At 59.7% G+C, this 25,833-nt stretch overlaps 1 protein-coding gene and 1 long non-coding RNA gene across 4 annotated transcripts in view; one reads left to right on the top strand and one right to left on the bottom strand.

Annotated features, from left to right (window-relative positions):
• Positions 1–20,520, bottom strand: part of Asb2 (ankyrin repeat and SOCS box containing 2) — a 34,839-nt gene extending 14,319 nt beyond the window's left edge. Inside the window, exons 1-5 of one of the 2 annotated variants that reach the window (XM_026394219.2) lie at positions 20,389–20,520; positions 9,810–10,085; positions 3,189–3,287; positions 1,100–1,266; positions 297–452 (exon numbers count right to left, since the gene is read on the bottom strand). In XM_026394219.2, the coding sequence (XP_026250004.2) occupies positions 297–452; positions 1,100–1,266; positions 3,189–3,287; positions 9,810–10,015 (628 nt within the window). In that variant the 5' untranslated portion in view covers positions 10,016–10,085; positions 20,389–20,520. The remainder of the gene's footprint in view (positions 1–296; positions 453–1,099; positions 1,267–3,188; positions 3,288–9,809; positions 10,086–20,388) is intronic. The other variant, XM_026394220.2, reaches the window with a different exon arrangement.
• Positions 20,521–20,674: 154 nt separating this feature from the next.
• On the top strand, positions 20,675–21,947 carry LOC113186699 (uncharacterized). 2 transcript variants are annotated; one of them, XR_013343695.1, is made up of 2 exons: positions 20,675–20,763; positions 21,370–21,947. It is a non-coding gene; the product is annotated as an uncharacterized LOC113186699 (long non-coding RNA). The 2 variants fall into 2 exon arrangements; XR_003301327.1 differs by having other exon boundaries at positions 20,676–20,763; positions 21,880–21,947.
• The last annotated feature ends 3,886 nt before the right edge of the window (positions 21,948–25,833 follow it).

The raw sequence follows: 25,833 nt of genomic DNA, 5'->3' as shown, positions 1-25,833 counted from the left end.
TTTTCTTGAACACACCTCCCCTGCCCTCCCCCACTGCCCTCCCCCACCCTCCTTCCTCCCCCTCCCTCCTCCCCCTTCCCCTCCCCCTCCCCCCTCCCCTGGGGGTCTTCATTGCCCCTGCTGGGTTGTAGCCTACCTGGGCCAGCTCACAGGCATGGCCCATGTCTTCTCAACTCTGAGCCTCAAATGGCATAAACGATGCAGCCCAGAGAGGCCTGCCCCGTCAGAGTGGCCACGGAGGGGCCGCGCCCTGGGGGAACAGGCTGCTCCGTTGCCCACCCAGCTCCGGGGCTCACCTTTGTAGAGCGGAGTCTCTCGAGACTTGTTGGAAATGTCAGGCTCGGCCCCGGCCTGGAGCAGCGAGAGGACGCAGTCCAAGTGTGACCTGCATGTGGCCAGGTACAGGGCCGTTTCCTCCTGCAGGGTGCGCTGGTCCAGGGCCCCCGGGTACGCTGGGGAGGGCAGACCAGGAGCTCATGAGAGGGAACCATCCCCGTTTCCTCCCCATTCCAAGGCCCAGCTGCATGGCCTCCTCTGAAATTTGCCGACCCCAGAAGACCTCTGCCTCGCCCATCTCAGGGCTGCTCCTGCTTCCCGGTGTGCAGATGCAGCTCAGACACCACCTCCCCCTGGAAGCCTTCCCTGGTTGAACGGCCCCCTCACCCCCAGCAGTGGGCCTGTCCTGCCTGTGCGCTCCCACCGGCCATTGCTGGAGACCCGCTTCCCGTGGAGCGTTTCTGAGTGTGGTGGGCTTTCAGGGGTCTGGGCTGCTTGAGGGCAGAGGTGACTCCTGCCTGCAGGTGTCACCCCCTGTGAGTCTGGCTCGGAGGAAGATGGGGCTCGGAGAGGAGGCGAGAGTGGCCGAGGGTCGCACAGCTGGTGAGAGGCAGCCTTGGCAGAGCAGAGGCACAGCTGTGGGGTTTTATACCAAATCAGCCCCTGGAACATTCTGGAACAAGCTGGCAGCGGTCCGCCTCAAAGTCAGCCCTCCCTCATTCCTTTTCTAGGAATCAGGCTCCGGGGTCTTGGGAGCCCTGGTGGGAGGGCAGCGGGGGGGGGTGACTTGGGGACTTCAGCCTGCCCCTGCCCCGCCCCTCACCTCGCTGCAGGACCTGCAGGCAGCCCAGCTGGCCGTAGTAGGCGGCCTCGTGCAGGGGCAGCCAGCCCTCCCCGTTGGGCTCCGCCAGGTTCTTCCCGTCCTTGATCATGGCCTCCAGGCCCTCCTTGTCACCCTCCTTGATGGCCTTCAGCACGGGGTCCACAGCCCTGAGAGAGCAGGAAGCAGCCAGGCCTCAGGTGCGGCCAGAGGCAGGGCCCAGTGAGGAGTCCCTCAGTCCTGGGTCCCAGCTGGTTCTGGGACAGGGCTGAGCCCCCTGCAGCCCAGTGCTACAGGGACTCAGGGGACCTCTCACCCCTGTGCATTCTACGGCTGACGCTAGTTCACACCAAGGGCCTTCTACCAAGAGGACGCAGCAGAGCACCGGCCCGGGATATCCACCCCCACCCGCACATCTAGCCACTGAGAAACTCCATACCCCCCTGGAAGTCCTCACGAGGCAAAACTGAGGACCACAGAGACTCCAGGGGTAACGGAAGAGCACCTCTGCTTGGCTTTCTCAGGACCCTGTTCACTCATTCATTCATTCCCTGAGTGAGGACCACCACGGCTGAGACCCCCAGATCCTCTTCTGGGGAGGGTTCTGCATACATAGCCCCATTCCCCAGATGGAGCAGGTGAGGCCGGAGGCCAGCCTTGTGCCTAGGTGCCTTCCGCTTCGGAGGGGCTCTGAGGGTCTCCAGCACCAGCTCTGCCCCCTCCCGGAGCTTCCTGCCGTGTGAGCTGCACTTCCTCCTGACTCTCAGCCTCTGCGTTATTAATAGCTCGAGGGCACCGGCTGAGCTAGAGACCCAGCAAGGACGGTGGGAAACTGACCAGATAAGTCCTGGAGTCCCCATCAACACTGTCACTGCCACCTGATGAGTCCACTTAGGCCAGGACAGAGCGGCCCCCCTTTGACCTCAGGAAAAGTCCCAGTTGGGTATGTGGCTCTGCTGAATCGAAAGGGATGGGGAGGGGGCCGGCTGTTCTCATGGCCTGGATGAGGGGGCGCAGCGAGCCCCCAGGACCTGCCGCCCAACCCCGGGTCTCACGTGTCTCTCTACATGCAGTCAAGGACCTCGGAGCCCTCAGTGCCAGACATGGACGGCTCCTCGGTGAGCTCAGACAAGGTCCCTGCCCGAGTGGGGCAGCTGCTGGGGTGTCGGGTCACCAGAGACTAGCAAGCTGGTCAGGACCCTAGAGGTCACCTTGACTTCGTCACTTTGACTTCTCCAACCCAGTCCTCCAGAGAGGGAGCCTCCGAGGGACAGCCCCTCTCTGGCAGTCACGCAGGAAGTAGCAATCTGCTGGAGAACGGAGCTGGGCTTCTCCTCCCCAAACTGCCAGACCCTCCCGGGGCACCGGGGAGCAGCGGGCGCCGGGTCTGGAGAGGCTGGGAAGGAGAGCAGGAGGCGCCGGCTGCCTCTCTCCCCTCCCGGCAACACCATTGAGCACAGAAGTGCGGGGACCAGGGCCGGCGCCCCTCTTTTGCTTTGAGCGGCTTCTACCAGGGGGGAGCAGGGGGAAGGAGACAAGCTCTCTCTCTCCTCCTGTGGCTCCAACGATTTCTGGGGCTGAGCACCTGGCACTCGGAGGAAGACAGACGGAGCCAGGCAAAACGGAGGCTGCAGGTCTGGGTGCTTTGGATGTGCTCAGAGGACCCCAGAGGTGGCGGCGGAAGGTGAGACAGGGTGAGAAACAGAAGGTGCAGCTGGCTCCTGGGCTCCCCCTCCCTGCTCCTCTGGGACTCTGGGGCTCTGAGCCCATCTCCCCAGACCCTTCTTGCCGGGGCCCCAGATTCAGAGCCCTACCGGCCCCTCCAGCACACACACCTCATTCTGGGGGCGTCTCCAAAGGATCCAGCCCAAGCACAGTCAGGGGGTCAGTTCCTGCAGGACAGCAGCCTGCGGCCACCAAGCCCAGCTCAGAAGGAGCAGCTGGGGGCCACACCTGGGTGGGTTTGCCTGCGAGGTGCCCCGTGGTGCCGTGTCTTCCTGAGGGCTTCAAACCTGCTCCCCTCCCCACCTTCCCTGACACCCCGGCTGGGGTGTGCGCGTGGCACTGGTCTGGGGCCGGCGGGGGCACTTACTCCAGCTGGGAGGTCTTGAGGCTGTTGTATTTCTGCATGACCCCTTGGAACAAGCCCAGGGGGGGCCGGGCCGGGGGGTTCTCCGGCGGCGCTGAGGACCTGGAGGGAGCAGAGCAGGAATGAAAGAGAGAAAAGTATTCTGCATAGGAGAAGCGGGTCATGGCCGGAGGCAGGACGGGACGGAGGGAGAGGCTGAGTGACAGACAGACACAGGGCTCTGAACCAAAGCAGATGGCCGGGTCCTCTCTGTGTGCTGGACACAGCTGCTGTGTCTCTGGATTATTTTTGGCCCTTGGAGGAAGCCCTGGGAGATTTAAATGACCATATAAGACAACAATGAGGTTAACCTCACCCACTCCCGCCACCCCCTCCCCAGCCAACCAGGGCGGCAGATAGGAAGCAAGGTGACGTTCTTCACCCAGGAGGAGGTGACAAGTGGTCAGCGCAAGTCCTAGGTTGAAAGGGGCTCAGGGAGCAGGCCAGGAGAGTCCCCATGGAGCTGGACAAGAGATTCATGGGCAAACGAGGGGGCAGGGAGCCCACGCTGAGAATCAGGCCAGGTGTACCCCTCACCCCGACCTTGTGGGCTCATCCGGCCAAGACCCTGCCCAGGGTCAGGAGCTAGACTTCCAGAGGCTACAGGAGGAAGGTGCACACAGGGGAAGGTCATCGGGGCTGGGCCGGGAGGCAGATGAACAGGTTCAACCCGGGGCACCGTATCCACAGAAGCTGGGACTGGATCATCTTCTCTGTGCCTTATTTCCCCGCTAATAAAGTGGCGCAAGAGCAACCCCCGTCTGGAGGGCTGGCGAGGGCTGCCCTGGTGACCCGTGTGAAGTGCAGGGGACGGGGCTCCCCCGGACAGCCATTCACTTGACCATTGTGTCACCTCTCGGAGCCTCGGTTCCCCACCGCATTGGGCTGTCATGAGGGCAGGAAGGAGGAGTGGCAGCCACCCCATGACCCGGGTTGGCCTGGGATTGTGAGAAGGGGGTAGGGGGTCCCTGACCACCCCTCCTGGGGGTCAGCCCTGACACTCTGGGTACCCAGCAGGGACACCTTCCTGTCTGAACACCTGGGGAAGGGGCTGTCCATGGGACTGGGGAGGACATCACTCCATGAGTGGCTCCCCAGGGGCCACAGTGATGGTGACCTCCGGAAGGGCCCCTGCTCCCCCAGGCCAGGCCAGAACCTGCAGATTCCCTGGGCCTCTGAGCAGGGACAGGCCTTGGTGCCAAGGAGCCACCAGCCAGGGAGGCGGCCTGCTGGGGGTCTGCAGACCCTCCTCTGCCTCCTCCCATCACTCCCACCCCCTCCCCCAGACTGGGCAGGACACCTGCCAGGTTCACTCACTAACCCCAAAGGTGGGTACCCAGCGGCTGCTTCCACAGACAAGGGAGCCGGGGCTCTGAGAGTGTGGGTTACTGGCTGGGGTCACGCACAGCAGGTAGGTGGACAGAGCCAGGCTCAGGTGGGCTCTAGGGCAGCCCCTCCTCCAAGCGCCTGCCCTTCCCTGCCTCCCCTCCTCCGCTCCGTGGCTGCACACCCATGGGCCTGGGCTGTGAATGGGGCCCCACGGCTCTCTGTGCCTCAGTGGCAGAATGCAGGGTGGGGCTGAAGCGCCAGATGGAGGCTTCCTGTGCCCACTGCTTGCAGGACAGCAGAGAAGCTCAGTGTGTCACGCAAACCCAGAGCCACCATCTCAGGCCAGGACCTGCAAGTTCCGGCCTGGTCCTCCCCCCACAGGGCCTGAGGGCTGCTGGCCTGGAGTGGCCTGAACTTGCTGCAGACCTAGGCAGGTGACAGAGCCCTGACCCAGGCCACTTCTGCATTCAGCAGCCCTGTGGTCTTGACAAAGCCCTGGGCTCCCTGGGCGTGCTTTCGATTACTGAAATGTTTTCAGCAGGATGAGAAGCACTGATAAAACCCTGCCACGCTACCTAAAACTGGGACCTCTGTCTCCCTATAACAACAGCCAAGAGAGTGGCAGCAGCAGCGGGGAGTTGGGGCTGATGGAGGTTCTGCCTCACGGTCTCTGATGGAGGCAGAGGTGCCTTGTTCCCGTTCTGCAGACAGGAAACCATAAACTGAGTCCAGTTCAACAACGGCTCCCCAGCTCTGGCTTGGTCCCAAGCCCTGTGCCTGGGCTAAGTATACAGATCACTCAGTCACATCTTTCTGTGGATCTCAAGACGATCAGAGGCCAGTGGGGTGGAGACCAGGACAGACAGAGCCACAGCACCACAGGACGGGATCAAGACCGGAAGGCTTGTTTGGGAAGTACTAAAACTGGGGTGCATTAGCTTGTTTTGGGGGCCAGGCAGGATGGCTACCCAGAGCCCACAGACCTGTGCTCTTTGGGGCCAGGACGGGAGGCCCCACTTGCCTGCCCCCCAGGGCAGGGGAATTCCCAGCAGAGCAAACCGTGGGCTGAGTCATCAGGGTGAGAGGAGCCTGGCCTGGGCGGGCGGGATGTGGCTGCAGGTCGTGCCCTGGAAGAGGCCCAGGTGGGACCCTGTCTCCCTCCGACACTGAGCAAGCAGCATGGCTGCGGTCTCCCTGCTGGGTCCCCATGTGCCCCTGGTCTTTACCCTCCAGGCCTCCGGCTAGGGACCACTCAGGTGCGGGGCAGACCCGGCCCATGGCTAGCACACAGCAGGGCAGTGGTTTGGCTGGAGTGGTTGGCGGCTGTGCACGGATCAGCCCAAGCAAGTTCCTGCTTCAGATTTTCCTCCTTTTTCTTAGAAATGTAGCCTTAAATAAAATGAAGAAGTTTAAAGACCGCCCAGACCCAGCTTCCTGGACCCCTGAGTGGCCTCTCCATGGACTTGCTTCCTGGAACGTGGACCCTGCATGCTGGGGGCCAGGTCGGCCTCTCAGGGAGCCCTGGAGACCCGAGTTTGACAAGTGACTCCTGCGCAGGTTTCAAACCTCGTCCCGCCACACGGTGGTAGGGCAGAAGCCACTTGGGAAATGACTTTGAAAGGGAGCATCTATCTTGGGAGGGGGTGCTGACCCGAGTTTCTCTTCTAGGATCCCAGAGACTCCGTTCTGTAATTATCACAAGATGATAACCACAGGCCTAAGAATCCTTATTGCTCCAAGGTGCTTTTATTTCCAAAGAACATCCGTTAGGTGTGTATAATGAGGCTAAGCCCCGAGCACAAAAGGGTACAGTATCTGCTCGCTGTCTCCAAGAGGGTCCCTCTCAGGAGACCTTCCCAGGGTGACAGGGGAGTTGGCCTCTAAAGCAGAGGCAGTGTGGGCTGGTGCCCCAGGGACTCACAGAGGAGGCAGGGGAAGCTCAGACCAAGCTGTCCCCATATTTGGTGTTCCCCAGAGTCCTGCACTGTACCTGGGGCTATAGCTCAGCACTTGCCTCTGTGTGGGGCCCTGGGTTTGAGGCCCAGCACCACGAGACAAATGAAAATGAAAATGATGATAATAATAATGATAATAAAAGAAAGGGAAAAAAGAATACTGCAAGCATTCTTGAACAGGAAAAAATAGGTCTCGCCATTTTAGGCATAAGTCCACTGGGGCTGAGAAAGCGTAAGCAGGACCCGAACCTCGAACTCAGTTCTCTCTCCAGGGCCGACCTCCTCCCTTCCTTAATCCTCCATTCACTGGCTCTCAGACGGCTACCTGGCACTTGCCAGGGGTCAGGCCTGGGCTCATGGAGAAGGGGACGCGAGGTCCCTGCTCTGGAGGAGTCCACAGGCTCATGGAAGAACAGACACCGCCACTCGGGAAACCCCAGAGAGGGCGCGGGGGCGGGATCCACTCGACCTGGAGGTGTCCTGGGCAGGACCTGCTGAGGAGGTGACATTTCATGGGAGACCTGGAGGATGAGAGGGGCCCCTGAGGCCGCGGTGACATCCTCTTTCTGCACTTGCTCTGGACCCCCTGGCGGGACCTGCCCTTCAGGGTGGAGGTGTGGGGGGCGCTCGGTCCTCCACCTCCGCCAAGCCGAGGGGGGCTCCTAGCACCGCGTGTGTGAATCATGTGTCTTCGGGGACCCTGAACCCTTGGGTGGGAGGCGGATGTAATGAGGCCGAGCCCCACTGGGGGGTGGGGAGGGAGCAGAATCAGCAGCACCTGGTGGAGCCTGAGCCTTTCAGCTCTCGCCTCTGCTGTCTTGTCCTCTGTGAAGTGGACACAGGGGCGCGCCCTTGCATGGGTTCTGGAGCAGCCAGGGCACGGGTGTGGGGTGTGACCGGCCAGGCGTGCGTGCCCTGGGGTGCAGAGGAGTGTGGGGGCTAAACACAGTACTACAAGGCTTTTCCTTCCAGGGTCAAGGGGGCAGAACTGACGTTCCCAGGCCCCGCAAGCGTGAGAAGATGGCTGGGACGTGGCTCAGCGCACAGAGCACTTGCCTAGCATGCGGGAGGCCCAGTTCCATCCCCAGCACTGGGAGGAAAAGTGAGAAAACGCCACTAACCCTGCTCCCCGCGCCACTTGGCCGGGATCTTAGATGACCCTGGAGAGTGGTCTGGCCCCTGGGAGACTCTTTCCCAGGAGGCTGGGCGAATGCCCCTGTGGGTCTCTGCCTCCTCACCCTTCCCATGGAAGACCCTCTCGGCACCCCCAGGACCCCCAGGAGGAGCCCCTGTGCTGGGGAGAAGGCGGCAGCTACCCTGGGGGACGTGTGGCTTCGTGCAGCTGAGGCTCTGGGCAGCAGGCCCTGTCACTATCGGATCCCCTCCTGAGAAAGAGGAACCTGTGGGCTGACTTCAGCTGAACTGGCCAGAACAGGAACCAGGGGCCTCCTGGAACCCCGCCGTGGTGAACCCTGTCCCGGCCCCGGGTTTCTGTTCTCCGGTCAGGGCCAGCTGGCGACCTTCCTCCTCGCCTCCTCCAGCTCCCCAGGGCTGCACACCTTCCTCTCCAGAGGGGGCCCCTCCGCAGCAGCATCCTGGGCTTGGGCCCAGCCAGCCTGGGGGAGGGGGCCAGCCTCCCAGGGCCAGAGCTACGTGGGGAGCCCCGGGGAGTGTCTGGGGGGACGGGGCGGAGATAAACCTTCTCCACCGTAGCCCCTGTCACCTGGGACCTGACATCGGGAAAAGGCCCTTTGTTGCCGCTGCTGTTAGGAGAGAGGGCAGCAGAGGTTCTGAGAGGCAGTGACTTGCTCGGGGTCCCCCAGGACTTGGTGCTGGACACAGGGAGCTTGGACCCTCCCATTAACGCCAGCGTGGCTGTCACAGCACCTCCTGTCCCCCACCACCCTCCTCCAGGTACACACTCGGACTTGACTTTGAGGAGAAAAATATTTTTACAGTTTATGTATTTCTTTTCTAAAAGCTTTTGAAGGTCAAGTGCTGATTATCTCTCTGGCTCCTGCCTTCTACAAAGAGGGAGACGTGCACTGTCCGGTCAGCGGCCACTGGCTAGGTGTGGCTAGTGAGCGCTGGACGCGCCACTGGCCTGAACTGAGAGGTGCCATGAGGATAAAAACACACACTGGATTTTTCAGGGGGAAAAAATAAAGTTTAGGTAAAAACCTCATTCATAATTTTTATATTGGTTACATGTGGGAATGATGGCATTCTAGACATAAAAAACATTAACTTTGCCTTTTTTTATCTTTACTTTTTAAAAAAATATATACTAGGAATTGAACCCAGGGGTGCTTACTCACTGAGCCACATCCCCAGTTCATTTTGAAAATTTTTTTATTTAGAGACAGGGTCTCACTAAGTTGCTGGGGGCCTCACTAAGTTGCTGAGGCTGGCTTTGAACCTGTGATCCTCCTGCCTCAGCCTCCCGAGCTGCTGGGATCCCAGGCAAGTGCCACTGCACCTGGCTCGCCTTATTTTTTTAATAAAGCTGTTTGAATATTCAATGGCGCCCGTGGAGCGAGGTGGTGGCTCATGCCATATCTCACTGGGTGGTGCAGTCCTTAGAAGGTGCAGAGCCAGGATGGTGAGCAGTGCCTAGACGGGGGAGCCAAGGAGGAGGCAGCACGGCTCTGCGGGTGGACGTCCTGGGCTACCCAGATGGGCTTCCCGGGGGAGACGGCTGAGCAGCCTGAAGTGCCGGCCACACTGAGCACCGTGGTCCTGCCTCACTAGAGTAGGAAGCCTGGGGTACAGGGCACAGCCGGGGCGCTGCAGCCAGACAGTCCCGTCCCCACACCCGGCTCCTCCCTGTGCGACCTGGGCTACCCTGAGCTTCAGTTTCGGTCCTGGGGATGGCCAGGAGGGTCCTTGGGAGGATTATCTCCCGAGGCCGAGCTTGTGCGGCTGGGCTTTGATCTCTGTAGGTTCTGCATTCCTTCAGATAAAAAAAGTATTTGGAAAGAAGTGTACCGAGCATGTACCAGTTTTTTCCTGTCGTTATTCCCTGAACAATACAGAATGACAAAGATTTCCGCAGCACTGACATTATCTGTGCAGACCTGGATATTCGTGGGGGTCCCGGAAACAGCCCCTCTAGGATACCTGGGGACAACTGCACAGCACACATTGCAACACTTGGCACTGTAGAGCTCGATACGTTTAGATGGCAGACGTGAATCATGAAGGCGTAAAAGCGTGCTGGAGAGCAGGGTGACTTGGTTTGGAATGAGCTGACAGAGGCCCGGGCGGGCCCAGCTCCTCTAGTCAACGTCACCTCGCTTACCTGGTCCATGGGTAGAAATGGGCAGGCTGGTGGTTGGCACGCGAGGACACCGTGGCCTCGGCAGTGGCCGGGCCCCGGGTCTTGTCCGCCAGACTCTGCTCGATGGCCATCTGGACCAGCTCCTCCTCGCTCAGGCTGCTGTACAGGCTGTACTCCTCGTTGCCGATGGCACGTTGCGGGCCCGGAGCGCTGATCTCCGTGGCCATCCCCACTGCTCACCCTGGCCTCCAGAGGAGACGCTCCACGGGGCGGGGGGCTACAGCAAGTCCAGGAACCCTGCAAGGAGACCGAGGCCATCTTGTCACGCAGGATCTTGCAAGACAGTTTGCCCCCAGGGAAGGCCAGGCTTTTCCCTGAAGATCACACGTTCGTGTTCTATTCATTCAGTAGCCATACGATCTTCCAAAGCACCCTCCACCTACACGCTCTCCACCCTGCCGACTGCGACTCACCAGGTCAGAACGAAGGCACCCATCCATCCACACCTCCATCTCTTCACTCACCACCCCGTGCATTTCTCCACCCACCCACTTATATATCCTTCCATCCTTCATCCATCCATGTATCCAAGCATTAGCATTGACCCACCTGTCTGTCTGTCCATCCGTCCATCCATCCATCCATCCTTCCTCCCTCCTGCTCACTCCCCTGTTCATCCACCCATTGACCCTTCTACCCTCCCATCCATCACCATTCACCTATCTCTCCATCACCATCCACCATTCAGCCAGCCATTAATCCACCCACTCACCCCTCTCTCCATTATCCATCCTCTGTCTGTCCACCCACTCACCCATCTACCCACAGGCCTTCCCTCCGCCCACCCTACCTATATCTATCCGGGCATCCATCCACCCGACTCATGGCTTTTCCTATCTGAACATGGATGCACGCAGAGATTAACTGAAAGGTCACGTGCTGTGCCACTTCTCTGTGCGGGGCACTCTTCTGGGGACACAATACTGGATAGACAACCGTGACCCGGCAGCCCATCCCGGCCTCACAGAGCTCACCCAGCACGTGTACCCTCCTCTCCTGGCCTCCTGCACTCCTCCTCCCCGGGGAGGCCTGGAGGGCCAGAGACAGATCAGACCCAGGCGGGCTGCTGCGGCTCTCCCGGCCTGGCTAAAGTCAGCCATTAAAAGGGTCTGCCGTGTCCCTTACAGGGACCCTCTTCTAGAACAAAAAGGCCTCAAAGAGATCGGAGCTGGTTGAGTCAACCACTTTTAGGAAATGAAATAAAACCAACTGAGCCCGATTTTGCCTCGACGGGCTGGCTTCCGTGTGACGGTGGGTCACGGTTCTTACCCCGGCCGAGCACTGGGGTCACGTGAGGCCTTAAGAAGACACCCCAGATCCCGGGACTGTGCTCGGACTCCATCAGCAAACGTGTGCTCCCCTCCCCCCAGCAGCGGCCCCCTCCCTTCAGCGTGGACATCGGTCCACGTCCACCTGGCTGGCTCTGCCCCTGAGGACACAACACGAGCCGGCAGGTGAGGAGAGCTCTGGCAGTGCCCTCTGTCACCGTCACCAGGAGAAGGAGGAGATTCCCCTGGAGCTGCAGCCGGGGCCCCTGAGAGAACCTGCTGGGGATGTCACATGGATGTCACATGGATGTCACAAAATATGATTCTCCTTGGGAGGAGCTGAGTGGCAGGGACATTGGGAGACCCCAGGGACCAGGCGCTGCACCTCCCTCCATCTGGGAGGTCACGTGGGGTGTAGGTGGCTGTGGGACCCCTGAATGCGCGTGGTCTGTGCGTTTCTGTGGACGTGCCGCGGAGGCCCAGCCCGCTACTTAGAAAGCAAAGCAGCTTGGGGCCCGCCTCAGACCAAGTCAGAGTCCCCGAGCTGCCCAGGTGACTGGAACCACCTCCTGAAGAATGGCAGCCAGCAGGCAGAGGCAGAGGAAGGACACTGAGAGAGGGGGCTGGAGTCGGGGACCCTCCCGGGGGAGGGACTCACATGGACTCCTGCTGAGCCCCTGAGAGAATTCTTTCGATTTATCCTTGTCACAGCCTGAGGAGTGACAGTCCTCTGCCGTAGCCTGCCCGGCCCTGGCCTCCAGCCTCAGGCAGACCTCACAGAGGCCCCTCTGCACAGCACAGTAGACCTGAGCTTCCTTCCCTTCAAAATCTGGTCCCCGCGCCCCTCCAAGCCCCCTGCACCCCGGCCTTCAGAACGGCAGGCTCCTCACTTCTCCAGGCCGAGGCTGCGCCCCTCTTCTGGGAAGCCTTCTAGAATCTTCTGCAGACACTTTCTCCTGGTGAGCTGCAGCCAGGAGCTGAAGTGTGGACTTGAGCCTGGACGCTCTTAAAGCCAGCACCTTAGGTGAGGAGCTTAAAGTCCAGGCTTCATCACCAGGGGTTGTGGCAGAGCCCATCATGGCCATTTCCCCTGAGAGCAGAACCCGGCTCTGTGCAGGTAGCAGTGTCCCCTGTCCCACAGATGAATCATGATTGTTTCAAGACAGTTGGGACGATCCCACCCTCTTGGTCAGTGAGTCTTTTAGCAGCGGGATCGTAGCCTAGTTTTGCTCAAGGAGCTTTGCGGAAATTCTGCTGGGGTGTTCCCAGGAAGGACCTTCTTCCCTCACAAAACAAGAGAGGTAGGGAAGAAAATGACTCCCAGGCCCAGTCCCTGTATTCGACCTGGAGGACTTGGTTCTTGGAGCAGTGGCAGCCTTCCTGTGACCACGAGTTTGACAGAGAATGATAAAATGAGTTTGACAGTCTTGTGGGTTCTTCACAGTCATTGAGCTACCAAACCAATCCTGAGTATGCCCACTGTAGCCTATTTGTTAGATAAAGATTGAAAGTTCTGGAGGTTTAGCCAGTGTTAGTTGAGTTTTCTGTTATGTGCTGTTGAAATCGTCTTAGCAGATGGTTCTGAGGCCTGACTGAGAGACTCTCAAGAGTTTTAGCCAAGGCTCTGGTCTTACCCCAGACCAATGAGCGCAGGTCTTGGGAACTGGGGCCAGGGCCAGCAGGGTTTGGGGTCTGTGAGGGTCTAGCCTGTGGCCGGGGCTGGGAGCCGCTGCTCTAGGTCAACATCAGGGGTCTACTCTGCATCCCACATGGGGACGGCCCCGGGCAGCGAGACCCCAGAGTCACCTTATACCTGGTGCTCGGCCTGATTAGTTTTTAAAGCCATTTCAGCAGCCGTTTTTGTTTATAGTGAAGAAGTCCAGGCTGGGAAGCGGGAGGCCGGGTCAGCGTTTCCAATTGGCCACAAGCTCCCGCTTCCTGTTTCAGGTCCTCGTTTTACCATCTGTCATAAGGCAGGGTGGTCTGGAGCCTGCCCCCGGGCACTCCCACCCTGCGGGGCCACCTGTGCAGCCCGTGGGTCCCCCGGCCTCTGGCCTGGGCCTGGCCCCAGCCTCTTCCCGGCCTCTGTGAGGCCGAGGCCACTGCAAGGTCTGGGGTGGCCAGATCTGCCTTCAGCGGGTGGGGACGGTGCTCAGCCCAGCAACAGGAAGACGCCCTGCTCTCTCCAGAGCTGGGGTCTGCTCTTACCCACCCCCGGGGCAGGGCAGGGCCTTGGTCCAGGTGCCACTGAACTAAGCAGAAGTGTCAATGTCCAGTGCCACGGCATCGTGGGGTCCCATGCAAAGGTGTCCGTTAAAAGTGGAGGGCAAGAGGGAAGAACGCGGACCAAGAGTCAGGGACTGAGCTATGATCTCCATGCCAGTGCGAGGGTGCTGTGTGACCTTGGCTAACTCCCTGTCCCTCTCTGGAGCTCAGCTTTCCCATTGCAAAAAGAAGACTCCAGGCTACAAGTTTTCCAGGGCTCTTTGGTTCTAAGGTGACCTGTTCGACATGCCCTCGGCATACCAGAGCTGAGCGTGGGACACGGGAACAGGGAAGCAGGTAAAGGTGGACAGACGGAGGGCTTGATACCAGCCACCCTAGGGCTACTTTCAGTTCTGCTATTTGCTCGCTGTGTGACCTTGGGCAAGTCACCTCCCAGTTCCAGTCCCCTGGTTCGTGGAAGGAAGGTGAGCTGCTTCCACCGGCCGAGGGAGACATGCAGGAGCAAAGCAGTGTGTAGGTGGCTTGTGGGGGGAGCCTCGGTTGAACGGGCCCGCAGCCCCACCCCCAGGCCCTGCAGCCTGGACTCACAGGCAGAGGTGTGGGCGGAGCAGGCTGAGGACGGGAGCAGGCCACCGCCCTGCTGGGGAGGCTTGGAGGCTTGGGTACCCAGGACGGCTGCAGTGTGCACGCCATCTCTGCCCCCTCCCAGCCATGTCCCTCAGCCTGGTTTCTGGCAGACCGTCTGGGGAATGACCTCCCCTGAGGCTCCAACAACCGCGTACACCGGCCCCATCCAGGGAGCCCAGCCCCACGGCCAGGGCCAGGCCCGGCCGGAGCTGGAGGGAGAGGAGGAAGGACCACCGTTCAGCTGCGGGTTTCTAACCCCTGCCACAGCCCTGCCAGGGTCCTGCTTCTCCACCCATTTCACAGAGGCAGAAACCAAGGCCCCCCCCACTTGGAAGAGCAGTGGCCGCGGAGGGCCCAGGACCGTTGTGACCACCTCACATGTCAATTCAAGGAACCCCATGGGAGCTATCCGCCCCAGGGGAAGTGGGCCCTGCAGTCCACACTTGGGTGCTGCAAGAAGGTGACCGGAACTCCTGGAAGGACGGGCCAGCCCGGAGCACCCCCTGCTGGCCCCTGTACTCCCACTTGCCCTGGGAAAGGACTATTTTAATCCCAATCTGCCTCCTCCCAGGGGTTCCCCGGGGCCACTGGCCGGGATTCGGGCCTGGAAGGAGGCCAGCCTCAGCAGGGGACTTGGAAACGGAGCCGTGCAGCGTAAAGAGCTGGGTAAATGGAGGCCGGGGGAGGGGCAAAGCACCACGGGGTCCATCACCAGGGGCCACCCTCCCCAGAGACAGGTGCCCGTTTCACAGATGGAGAAATGGACAGTCCAGGGCGCCTGCAGCTAGGGACCGGGGACCTGGACAACCCTGGAGCTGACTCCACACGCGGCTTCTCGATCTGCAGCTCAGTGGCCCCAGGAGATGTCCCCAGGGTGTCCCTGGAAGGTGCCACCAGCCCGAGCTGCAGAGGACCGTGAGGAGGAGCATTCCCCCCCACAGCCCAGGCGCTCACACGCGCCACCCCTGTGACTCTGCTGAGTCTTCATTTTGCACCAGAGGAGGCTGGAGGTGGCCACCTGCCCAAGGAGCCAGAGGCCAGGGCCTCAGCGGGAGGGGCCAGCGCCCCTGGGTGGATCGGCCTCCTCGGAGGCGTGTGTCCAAGGCTCCTCACGTCCTGCTGCTCTGGCTGCCGCCAGTGGGCCTGCTCCCTTTAGGATCCAGAAACTTCTGAAGAGCAGGACTGTGTCACCTTTGTGTGTGACCCCAGGACCTACCCGAGGCCAGGTACACTGTGGGTGTTCAATAGCTGCCGGGGGGACCGTGAGCAAACCATGGAGTCCTGATGAGGGTCACGCCTGCGGAGGCCAGCCTTCACCTCGCAGTGGCCATGACCCTGTGGCCTGGTGCCCCACTGCCCAGAGTCCAGCCCTGCTCTGCCATCTACTGGCCGCCTGAGGCACAGCAGGTCACCGACACCTGGTGCCTCACTTTGTCACCTGTGGAGACAATAGTAGCATCTGGCAGCTGCTTTCAGAGGAGATGAGGTCACAGCGTGAGCAGCATCAGGCCCCCAAGATGCAGCGACTCTGCCCTGACCCCAGAAAGCAGGTGACAAGGGTCAACCCGTCCCTGCGCGGAGGCCGCGTGGCCCATGGCAGCCTTCAGGGAGGCTGAGTGAGGGTGGGATTCTCCCCGGCTCTCCTCACGGAGAACAAGCCCGAGCTGCAGCCAGCTCCAAGGCCTTCCTTGGACAGCAGGGACCGTGTCTCCCAGGCCACAGGTCCCAAGGTCAGGCACAAGGTCAGGGATGGGGGAGCTGGGGAAGCACGCCACCTCCCTGGAGCCTGCCTGGGTGCGGGATGCACCCATCCGAGGGTCCTCCTGCCCCCTCCGCCCTCCTGCGCTCAGGATCTGCTGCCCCGGAACTTTGGAAGGACCTGGTCCACCCCACGCCTCTCAATCCTGGGCCTGGATTTCTGCATGAGGCCACCACTTACGATGACAAGACGGGCCTCTCAGGGAGCCCGTAGTCCCTTAGCGGTAAGGGGCACGTAAGTGTGCGGGGCCTCCAGTGAAGGCAGGGCCCAGGGTTTAGAGCCACTTGCCACCCTCAGAAATGGGAGCAGTGAGTGGCTTGCCGTGGCCTTCCCTGCTCACCGCATGATTCCCTGAGAAGGTGGCGTTGCCCCCATCCTGCAGATGGGAAAGTGGCAGGGAGAGAGGGCCGTGTGCCTGACTTCAGACTCTCACCTCAGGTAACTAACTGCAGCAGCTTTCGGCTGTTTTTAAAGATTTAAGTAAAGGCTGGAGTCAAAGTGGAGAATGGATATATATATACGTTTAAAAGACTGAAGATGAATGGATATTATATATACACATTTACGCTCCTACGTATGGTTGCAGCTTGAGCCATCTACCATATAAAAATTCCTTATATAATATGCATATATATTTATTCCGTCCTCCTCTGTATTTGTGGGTTCCGTGTCCAGGCATTTAAACAACAAGGATCAGGAATATCCAGGAAAAAGAATTGTTCCAACGACTCTGAACATGCACTGACTTTTCCCCTGTTATTATTCTGTCAGCAACACACATAACAACTATTCACGTAGCGTCCAGGTTGAATGTGCCATCACGAGTCACCTGGAGATGGTGGGGGGTCCACAAGGACCTGTGCAGACACCCTGACGTCTCATACAGGAGACTTTCCCCAGATGTGGATATCTGCAGGGGGGTCCTGAAACCAACGCCCCTCAGATACCGAAGGATGAACATACACGATACACATCAGACATGCCCTCTGCAGATCGGTTGCAGGATTTTCAGGGTCTCTCAAAAGTCACGTTGCCCTAGCCAGAGGCAGTCCTGAGAGCTGCTGCTTGGGCTACCTGGGGACACAGGAGGAGGAGGGGAATCACCTCGGACTGTCCTTGGCCCCAATATCAGCCCTGTTCTGTTCAGTGCCCTGTCCTGCTGTCAAAAACCATCTTTCTAATCCACCAGCCCCAGACCCAGAGGGGTCCTTCCAGTTGGGACTGTGGATGTAGACAGCCAGGTCCTGAGTCCTGTTGTTTAATGCCTAAACAATAAAAAATACGCTGGTTCCTGTGGGTCCCTGGCAGGGTCCTAGCTGCTGCCTTGGGCGGAAGCCTTTGACCTCTCAGTACCCGGGAGCACCAGCTTCCCATGTGCAGATGGGGAGACGGAGGTGCAGAATGTAAGGGGCAGAGGGGCTCCGACTGCATCTGCTGGTCCCTCTTTGCACCTGACCCTCTGAACATGGCAAGGGGTTAGTCACTCTGACCCTAAACCTGGCCCCGCAGGAGGTTTCTGCCCTGGAGAAGGAGCGACTGGCCTTGGTGGAGGACAGGGCCCCCCAGCCCTCGGCCCCCAGGAAGGGCTCCAGTCAGAGTCCCGGGTGGCCTTGGCAGGGGCCAGAGCTGACAGGCCTCTGTCCAGGGCCTCACAGCTGCTGAAGAACCTAACATGCCCTCCCAGTGGCCGATGGAAGACTCTTGCACGCTGGCTTTGGGTGCCAGGCCTTGGGGCTTCTGAAGGTGGGCCAGAGTCACCAGAGGACCCAGGACTCTGCTCAGGCTGCAGACCCCACCATGCCGGGCCCCTTTGTCCTCTGTAGGGAGAGAAACTGAGGCACTGAGAGAGGGTACACCCAGCCAGAGGTGGACCAGCCAGACCCAAACCTGTCCAAACCTGGCTCCCCTCCCACTCCAGCACGACCCAGGCCCCTGCCCATTGTACAGGAGGGGAAACCGAGGCCAAGGCTCCACCGAATGGAGCCAAAGCTGGGTGGCCCTCTGGGGAGTCTGGGACCCTGGCAGTGCAGCTAGGTGGCTGATTTGTTTATTGGCCTGCCTGGAACCCAGGAAGCTGCCCAGAAAGACAGCCAGAGGAGAGAGGGAATAAATAAAACCATGATAATGTCTCTTTTCTGTGTCCTGCGCAGAGCCACAGCCTCGGGCGGTGCCCAGGAGCAGCATGGGGAAGACATGGGTGGCCGCCAAGTTTCCGTCCTGTTTCTCTGGGCCCACGCCGTTGAGCAACAGGCCCGCAGGTCACCTTCCTCTCAGCCTCCTGGGTGGAGGGGCCCTTCCCTGCCTCCTGGCCCTGCAGGGACTGGCCCTTGTCCCAGGCCCCTGTCCTCCCTGCAGCCAGACCCATCAGTGTGGCTCAGACACATTCAGTGCTGGACACAGCATTCCAGGCCCCTGACCCAGTTTCTGCCACGGCTCTAGGAATGCCAGGCTCTGCCAGCTATGCCAGCGGCCAGGGGTGGCAGAGATGGGTGGGCGGGGCTGGCCCGTCCACCTCTGAGCCTCAAAAATAACAACAGTGGCTGTGCCCACCCCTGTCCAGCTCTCCAGCCCAAGTGCCCTGCCTGGCCTTGTTCTGTGCATGGGCAGCACGAGGCCTGGACCCTCTTCCTGGCCCCCTGGGTGGCAGGACACAGGGGCCTGGAAGCAGGTGGGAAGGCTCAGGCGAGGCAGGGGAACCCTCCCAGCACCCCAGCTGCAGGTCTGGCCGGGAATCTTCTAAGCCCCTTCATGTCCCCTCCCCTCCCTCTGGGTTTCGATCTTTCCTTCTCTTCTCCCTGCTTTCCCTCTCTCCTCTCTCCTCCTACCTTTCTCTCTCCTGTTTTCCTTTCTTTAAAATAAAGCCCAAACAGGAACTCGGGTTAGGAATCAGGTAACTACTTCACCACCGGCTCCACCAGCCTCCCTGTCCACCCCAAGCACGTGGACTCTGTTTATATTCTTGAGCACTGATTATTCCAGAAGATGGTGTTGAGCGGAGGGGCCTAGAGACGCAGAGAACTCTGCGACAGATGCCACCTCCAGGCAGCCTGGCCTTGGCAGCTCAGGTGGAAGGCCGCTGGGCGGGCACGGGGTATTTTTGTGCCTCCGTCTGGCAGGCTCTTTCAGGTCCTGCCTGTGCTCGATGTGTGGGCACCGCATGATGCTGGGGCAGTGCCAGGGACATTTCAGCTGGGGGCAACAAGGTGCTGATTCCCACTGCCCCGGCCCCCAGAGAGGCCAGAGGAGGTGGTGACTTAGAAGGTAGGCCCTGGAGGCTCAGAGGCCAGAGTTCGAATCCTGCCTCCAATACCTTGTAGCTGTCCAGCCTCGGGCAAGACTCACCCTCTCATAACCTCTGTTTCCAAATCTGAAAAATGGGAGCAGAATCATCTCTAGCTCCTGGCGACTTTGAGAAGAGTCAACGAGAGGGTTCACCACAGGTGCCTGGACCGCTGCCTGGTCGTCCTCTGTGCCCAGTGGCCGCTCCTGGCACCGCTGGTGCTATTCCTCATTCTAACGTCACCATGGAGGGATGATGGCGGCCCCCACCCAGAGCTGCCAGGAGGCCCCCCGCCCTGGCCTGTCTGTGCACAGAGGAAGCAGGTTGGGTGGCACTGAGGGGTCCCTGCAGCCCCTGGAGGAGGCCGTGCAGCTCGTCCCAGCTGGCTGGACCCCCTGGAATTCCCTGAAGCCTCCCCTCACGAGAGGGGCTTTTCCTTCCGGGAGCGTCCCTCCTGCCCTGCCCAGGGTCTCAGCCAGCAGCCTCTGCCATTTACCTCCCCTCCTCTCCCCTCCATTGCTGCCTCCGCTCCTCGTGCCCGTCCACCCCCTGCCTTCCCCGGAGAGGCCTGGTCAGATCCACCCTCCTCTCCTCTGCTCCAACACTTCTAGAAGATGGTGTTGAGGGGAGAGACTAGAGACGCAGAGAACTTCTAGAGCATGTTCCATCTGCCCGCTCAGCCTCCCTGCAGCGCCCCTCCCACCATCGTCAGGCCACTGTCTGGTCTGCCTTGTCCCGGCTGCTCCCACACCTGGCCCCTCGCCCCACCCCATGACATCCCCCTGTCCTTCCGAAGGACGTCACCTCTTTAAACGTGCCCTCGTGCGCGCCTGGATGTGCACAGGTAAGGAGTCTGCTCGCTTCCCTACCCCCAGCTGTGGACCCCACCTGGAGAACCCTCCTCCCTGTTTCCTCTCCTGAACCCCAAGAGGCTGCAGGTGGAGCCCACGGCACCTCGGTCACTCAGGACCCCAAACTCCCACGCACGCACAAGCCCCCGGGGAGGCGGCGCTCACTGGAGTCCCCTGCGTGAAAGCATCTGTCTGTTCACCTGACCTGAGACCAGTCCCAAAGACATTTGTCAGACACAGATATTGCCCGAGACCTGGGGACCCAACAGTAGCATCAGTGACAGCCCCTTCTGCATTTCTACTTCTAGACAGTCACAGCAGAGTGCCCAGCTAAGCAGGAGTCCTCCAGAAGAACGGAGAAGTACATGCAAGTTGCCAGTTCTCTGTCCCTCAGACCCCAAATGAAAGTCCCCAAGGGGCTGCAGGACTCCAGAGAACAGGACTGCTCTCCAGGGAACAAAGCAACCAGAGGTCCCACTGCAGGACAGCCGGCAGGTCCCCACAGGCCGGGCAGGTGGGGTTGCGTTACCTGTTAGACGGGAACCAGGGACTTGCCTGGGGGGTGGTGGTCGGAGCTCTCCTGAGAGTGAGAATTCAGAGCCCAGAGCTGTCCTTCTGCCCTGGCCCTGCGCTTCGGGCTGCTGTGCCAGGCAGCTGGGTGACGCGCTCCTTTGAAGCAGGGAGTTTATTTCGGGCCCACCGCATGACCACTGATGGCGAGCCAAGCTATACGGTGCTCCGAATCTCAGATTTCCTGTTCCAAGACGGCACAGAGGAAGCTGCGGGGCCCCTTCCGATCCTCCGGGTGCATTAGAGCCGGACTCTCACTTGGGAGAGCATCTCGGAACGTGGGCCCTCACGTGATGTCACCAGTTGTGATCCTTGACATGGAGGCCATATATGGGTATGTTTCTGGAACTACCCAGGAGGGAGCGAGAGAGGAGAGAGATGCAGAGGGTGAGCCCCAGGGAAGCAGGGAAAGGGAACGAGAGGCAGGGAATTGGGAAAGAGGCAAGAGCCAGGGAGAAGAGATGGCCTCCAGACTGTCCCCGCTAGGGTGGCCCACAGCACAGGGGACGGCCAGAGGGGCGGCCGAGGGAAGAGAAGGGGCTGAGGAGTCGGCACCGAAGGCCTCTGGGAAACGAAGGGTCAGTGCAGATGGTACAGCTGGTGTTCGGAGACACAGGGTGTCCTGTTGCTGGACACTGTGGAGGGGGCAGGGGATAAAGGGTAGGACACTAACTAAGCAGCCACCACACATAAAATCATGTGGGCGAGCTCTGGGCAGACTCACAGGCCAGAAGGACCCCTCCCTCCAGGCCTGGAGGACACCTCCATCCCTGAGGCAGGGGGATGGCACACATGGCCAGCCACCAAGCATCCAGGACGTGCCCAGGCACTGCCAGGTGCTCACAGGGCCACAGGCAAGTCAGATCCCAGGCCCCAGGGGTGGGGGCCCGGAGGTGCCGTGGTCCACTCCTCTGAGTGGAAAAAGATTTCCGTTTCAAAGCCCCCTTCCTCTTGGAGGACCTGGGATTTAGGACAGCCATCAGATTCCTCCTCAACTCAAACTCAGGACCCTCACTTCCGATGTTCCACGAGGAGATAACTCTCAGATGCCAGGCGTCCAGGGCCGAGCCAAGGTTCACCAGGGATGGGAGGGGCATTGTCGGTGCCGGGATGTCTCCCAGCTACTCTGGCACCTGCTGAGTTGTGTACCACCTGAGCTGGGACAGTCCGGAGGTCATCTCAGGCGCATCCTTCCAGACCACGTGCTGTGGCAGGGTGGGGAGGGGCTCCGTACTGTTTGCAGATTCTCCTGGGGGTAAGACCAAGACCGGCTTAGACTGGAGACGTCTCTCTGCATCTTGATGCTTCCTGGGGCTTCTTGCTGGGGGTGAAACACAATTTCCTCTGCTCACCGACTACCACCAACCCCCTCTGCAGATTTGACCTGTGGAGGGTGGGCCTGGGTCGCCTCCCAGGCCCCCGTTAGGTGCCCCCTGCTTTGCCCTCTCAGGACAAACTTCTCATATCAAGAGAGCTGGGGAAGCTCGGCCTTCAAACCTTCCTGTCTCATTCCTGAACTTGGCATTTGAAAAAACAAGAATCCAGCCGGGCCCAGTGGGGCACCCCTGAAATCCCACAGCTCAGGAGGCTGAGGCAGGAGGATCACAAGTTCAAGACCAGCCTCAGCAACTTATCGAGGCCCTGAGCAATGCAGCGAGATCCTGTCTCTAAATAAAACAAAAAGGGCTGGAGGCGTGGCTCAGTGGTTGAGTGCCCCTGAGTTCAATCTCTGGTAGAAAAAAGAAAGGGAGGAAGGAAGGAAGGAAGGAGGGAGGGAGGGAGGGAGGAGGGAGGGAGGAGGGAGGGAGGGAGGGAGGGAGGAGGGAGGGAGGGAGGGAGGGAGGAAGGAAGGAAGGAGGGAGGGAGAAAATCAAGAATTCAAGTTGTGTGTGGAGAGTCTCGGGGACAGGAGACGCCCAGGGGAGTACAGCAGGGCAGGGTTTGGCTGGGCTCCTTGTTCTGCTGCACTTGTGAAAACCCTCCAAGTAGGGCTACCATTGCCCCATTTCACAGCTGGGGAAACTGAGGCTCAGAAGCAGCCTGTCACAGTCCCACAATTGATTCATGACTGTGTGGCCCTTGGATTGCCTTAGGCCTCACCCCAAACCCTGTGCTTTCAGCCACAGCTCTGTGCACCACGTAAATATAGGGGCAGAATGAAGAGCCCATAGGCAGCGTGGGAAAATTCCCTAGGGGAGAGGCTTCTGTGTTTCGGATCCCTTAGGAAAAGAACCTGCTAGGAGAACGCCCAACACACACGCATCCTGCAGACTGGCGGACAGCGCTCCCTCTGCCCTCTGCCCTCTGCCCCCTGCCCCCTGCCCTCTGCCCCCTGTCCCCACACCAAGGAGTCTAGCATCACCGGGTCCCACTGTGCCCGCACCTGCTCAGGGTCCATGTGCTCCTGGCTGGGGTTTCAGATGGGGCCAGCATCCCAAGCGTGAAGGGTCTCTCCAGGTGCACACTGGGATCAACCTTGCCGGTCTTTCTCCTTCTCTCCCCATCGGAGACTCAGACTTCTGCTCGCAGGGCACAGGACTCAAGCACGAGGCCCAGTGTCCAGAGGAGGACACCAAGTGTGTCACTGGGGCAGAGCCAAGGTCTGAGCCCCGAGCCCCAACCCTCAGCACCGTCTCCTTCACTGGGCCACACGAGAGCCGAGACTTTCCACAAGAGGGACCAACCACGGGCCACTCAGAGATGTTCCAGGAGGTGGAGGGCCACCCTGGGCCCCTGCCCAGCCCCACCCAGACCCAGGACCCCATGCTCACTCCCCTCGTGAAGGGATATTGTGTTAATCAACAGCACAACGTCATAGTAAATGGCTGTTTTATGCCACTGAGGACAGGGACATTGGACATATGCAGGAACCAGATCTGTCATCAAACATTCTCTGAGAATCAGCTGTCACTCTTTCCCACCCCGCTCTCCTGAGGGGGTCACAGTGGGAGAGCCTGGGCTTCCTCAGATTTCCACTTGTCTTCATTTCCATGGAGAAAAAGATTCAATCTAGTTTGGTTTGGGGATTTTTTTTTTTTTTTGGCCTGTTTATGGGAGAATGCAATCCTAAATCTTTTCCAAGTTCCTGAACTTCTCTGACCATAGGCTTAGCTTGGACTATGTCTCAGTTGTGATCTTTCCGACTGAAAGAGCTCTTGGCTGCTCTGGTGTCCAGAGCCCTCATTTCCCAGTTGAGGCCCAGAGGGGTGCTGTGACTTCTCTCAGGTCACTCAGCAAATAAGGCACCAAATAACTCACACATTGAAAACTAGGCCCGTGGGAACCAGGGTCCACAGAATCAGACGCCAGTCTCCTAAAGTTCAAGTTCTCTCCAACAGAGGCAGGGGCGGTCTCTGGGCACTGATTCAATGGAGAAGGTGAACAGTACGGCCATAGAAAGAACTGTGCTAGATCCAGGCCTGGCCATCGTGCTGCCCTGCTCTGTCCTCGAGCCTGTCACCTCCCTCTCTGAACTGCAGTTGTTCATCTCCAGAATGAGCAAGTCAGGTCACTGGGTGAGGGCCAGCCCTGCGTACCCGAGTTGTACTGACCGTCCCTGCGCCCGCGTCTACCCCAGAGGCTCTGACCTAACTCATCGAGGCCTACACAGCACTGACTGGTCTTTAAATTTTTTATTAAAAGCTTAACAGACCCACAGTAAAGCTCAGCACATCTTCACCAACTGGACACTCCAGCATCTGAATCAGAAAGAGAGTATTTCAATCACCCGGCAGCTGCCCTTCTGTCCCGCCCCCCTGGCTCGGCCACCCCACCGGTCCCTGGGCTCTATTGTCTTGAACTCATGTGAATGAATCCTGCGTCCTTGGAGGTGGACACAGGGAGATTTGCCCGAGTGGGTCCACCTAGCTGTGGAGGGTTCGCTGTGATCTCTGCGTGGATGTCTCACTATGACTAGGTGACAATTTATCCACCTACTGCGGGTGGACTGGAGTCTCGGGAGATGGTGAAGGGTGTGGCCGTGAACCTCTACCCAGTGCCATCGGGCACACACCTGGGAGGGGAGCACGGGGTCGGCCCGTAGCCCTGTGTTGGGTTTGGCGGTTCAGGAGGCCCGAGTGCCCGTTCGCCTCCGGTCAGCCAGGAACAGGAGTTCCAGTTCGTCCACAGCCACACCACCTGGCCGTCCCTCTGTTGCACGTCCTCCATTCTGATGGACATCCATTTGCATGTCCATGATGACAAATTCCAGCGAACATTCGAGAAAGCCTGGCCGCAGCCATCTCTGGAGCTTTTCCAGGGTCCCCAGCTTGGGGCGAGGTTCAGAGGTGGTGCTAGGGATAGTTCTCCAGGGAAGGCCTGTGTGAAGTCAGGAAGGAGCCGAAGACGGAGAGACGAGGAGAGAAAAGCCATACAGCTGCCCGGCCTGCAGAGGAGGAGGAAGGTGGCCCACCAAGGGGTCACCCACAGGACTCGGGAGGCCCCAGGGCGGTCTCTCCTGGCCCTGAGTAGAACCCGCCTGCCCCGTTCTCCAGCCCCACAGAGCTTGGCTTTTCTCTGGTGCTCACTCTTCGCCCCTGCCCCATGACACACGATCGGCACCGCTTTACTGCCCGTCTCTTTCAAGCAGAATACTTCCTCCCTGGGCTCACTGCCTTCAGTACTGCCTGGCACGTAGTAGGTGCTCAGTAAACCACGGTGGTGTGCTTGGACTCATACAGCCCCTGTGTGGGCAGAGAGGGAAAGGGACTTGCTGCTGTCTGTCAATCCCAGAGAGGCCTCTGAACACACACACACACACACACACACACACACACACACACACACCCAGAGTCCCCAGGCCTTTCCCTTCCAGACTTCTTTCCATGTTCATGTGTTTATTTTAATCTGAATTCCCATGAATAGAGGGGTGTGTGTGTGTGCATGTGTGTGTGTGTGCGTGTGTGCATGTGTGTGTGTGTGTGTGTGCACGTGCACTGGAGAGGCATCTTAGGAGACCCAGCCCCAGGAGGGTCCGAGGGGAATGAAGACCTGCACACTTTCCTGTGACAGTGCCATCGCTTCCGGGAAGGAGGGAAGGAAAGAGCACAAGAAGGAAGGGCAGCCGGATCCTGGGAGCTGGCCGCAGGTCAGTGCCACGCCCTGGGACGACTGACCCACTGATGGAACGCCATCCGATACCCTGGGCCCTGGCATCCTGGCTCCCGGCCCGGCTGCCTCTCCATATCTGTTTATTTTGGTTTCAAATAACTGAGGTGAAGAGGAGCACGGGCCCTGGGCAGTACTCTGGAGGGGGAGGGTAGACAGCGTCCCCAAGCCCTGGGAAGAGGAAGGGGCAGCTGTCGGGGGGCCTAGGTGAGCAGGGAGAAAGCTGGTCTCCCCACCCACGAGGGTCAAAGTGCACCCTGACCCACACCCTCATGTGCACCCTGCACCCAGATGAGGG

Source organism: Urocitellus parryii, chromosome 6 (assembly GCF_045843805.1).
Source record: "Urocitellus parryii isolate mUroPar1 chromosome 6, mUroPar1.hap1, whole genome shotgun sequence".
NCBI lineage: Eukaryota > Metazoa > Chordata > Mammalia > Rodentia > Sciuridae > Urocitellus > Urocitellus parryii.
This window is presented reverse-complemented; position numbering and strand designations above follow the sequence as displayed.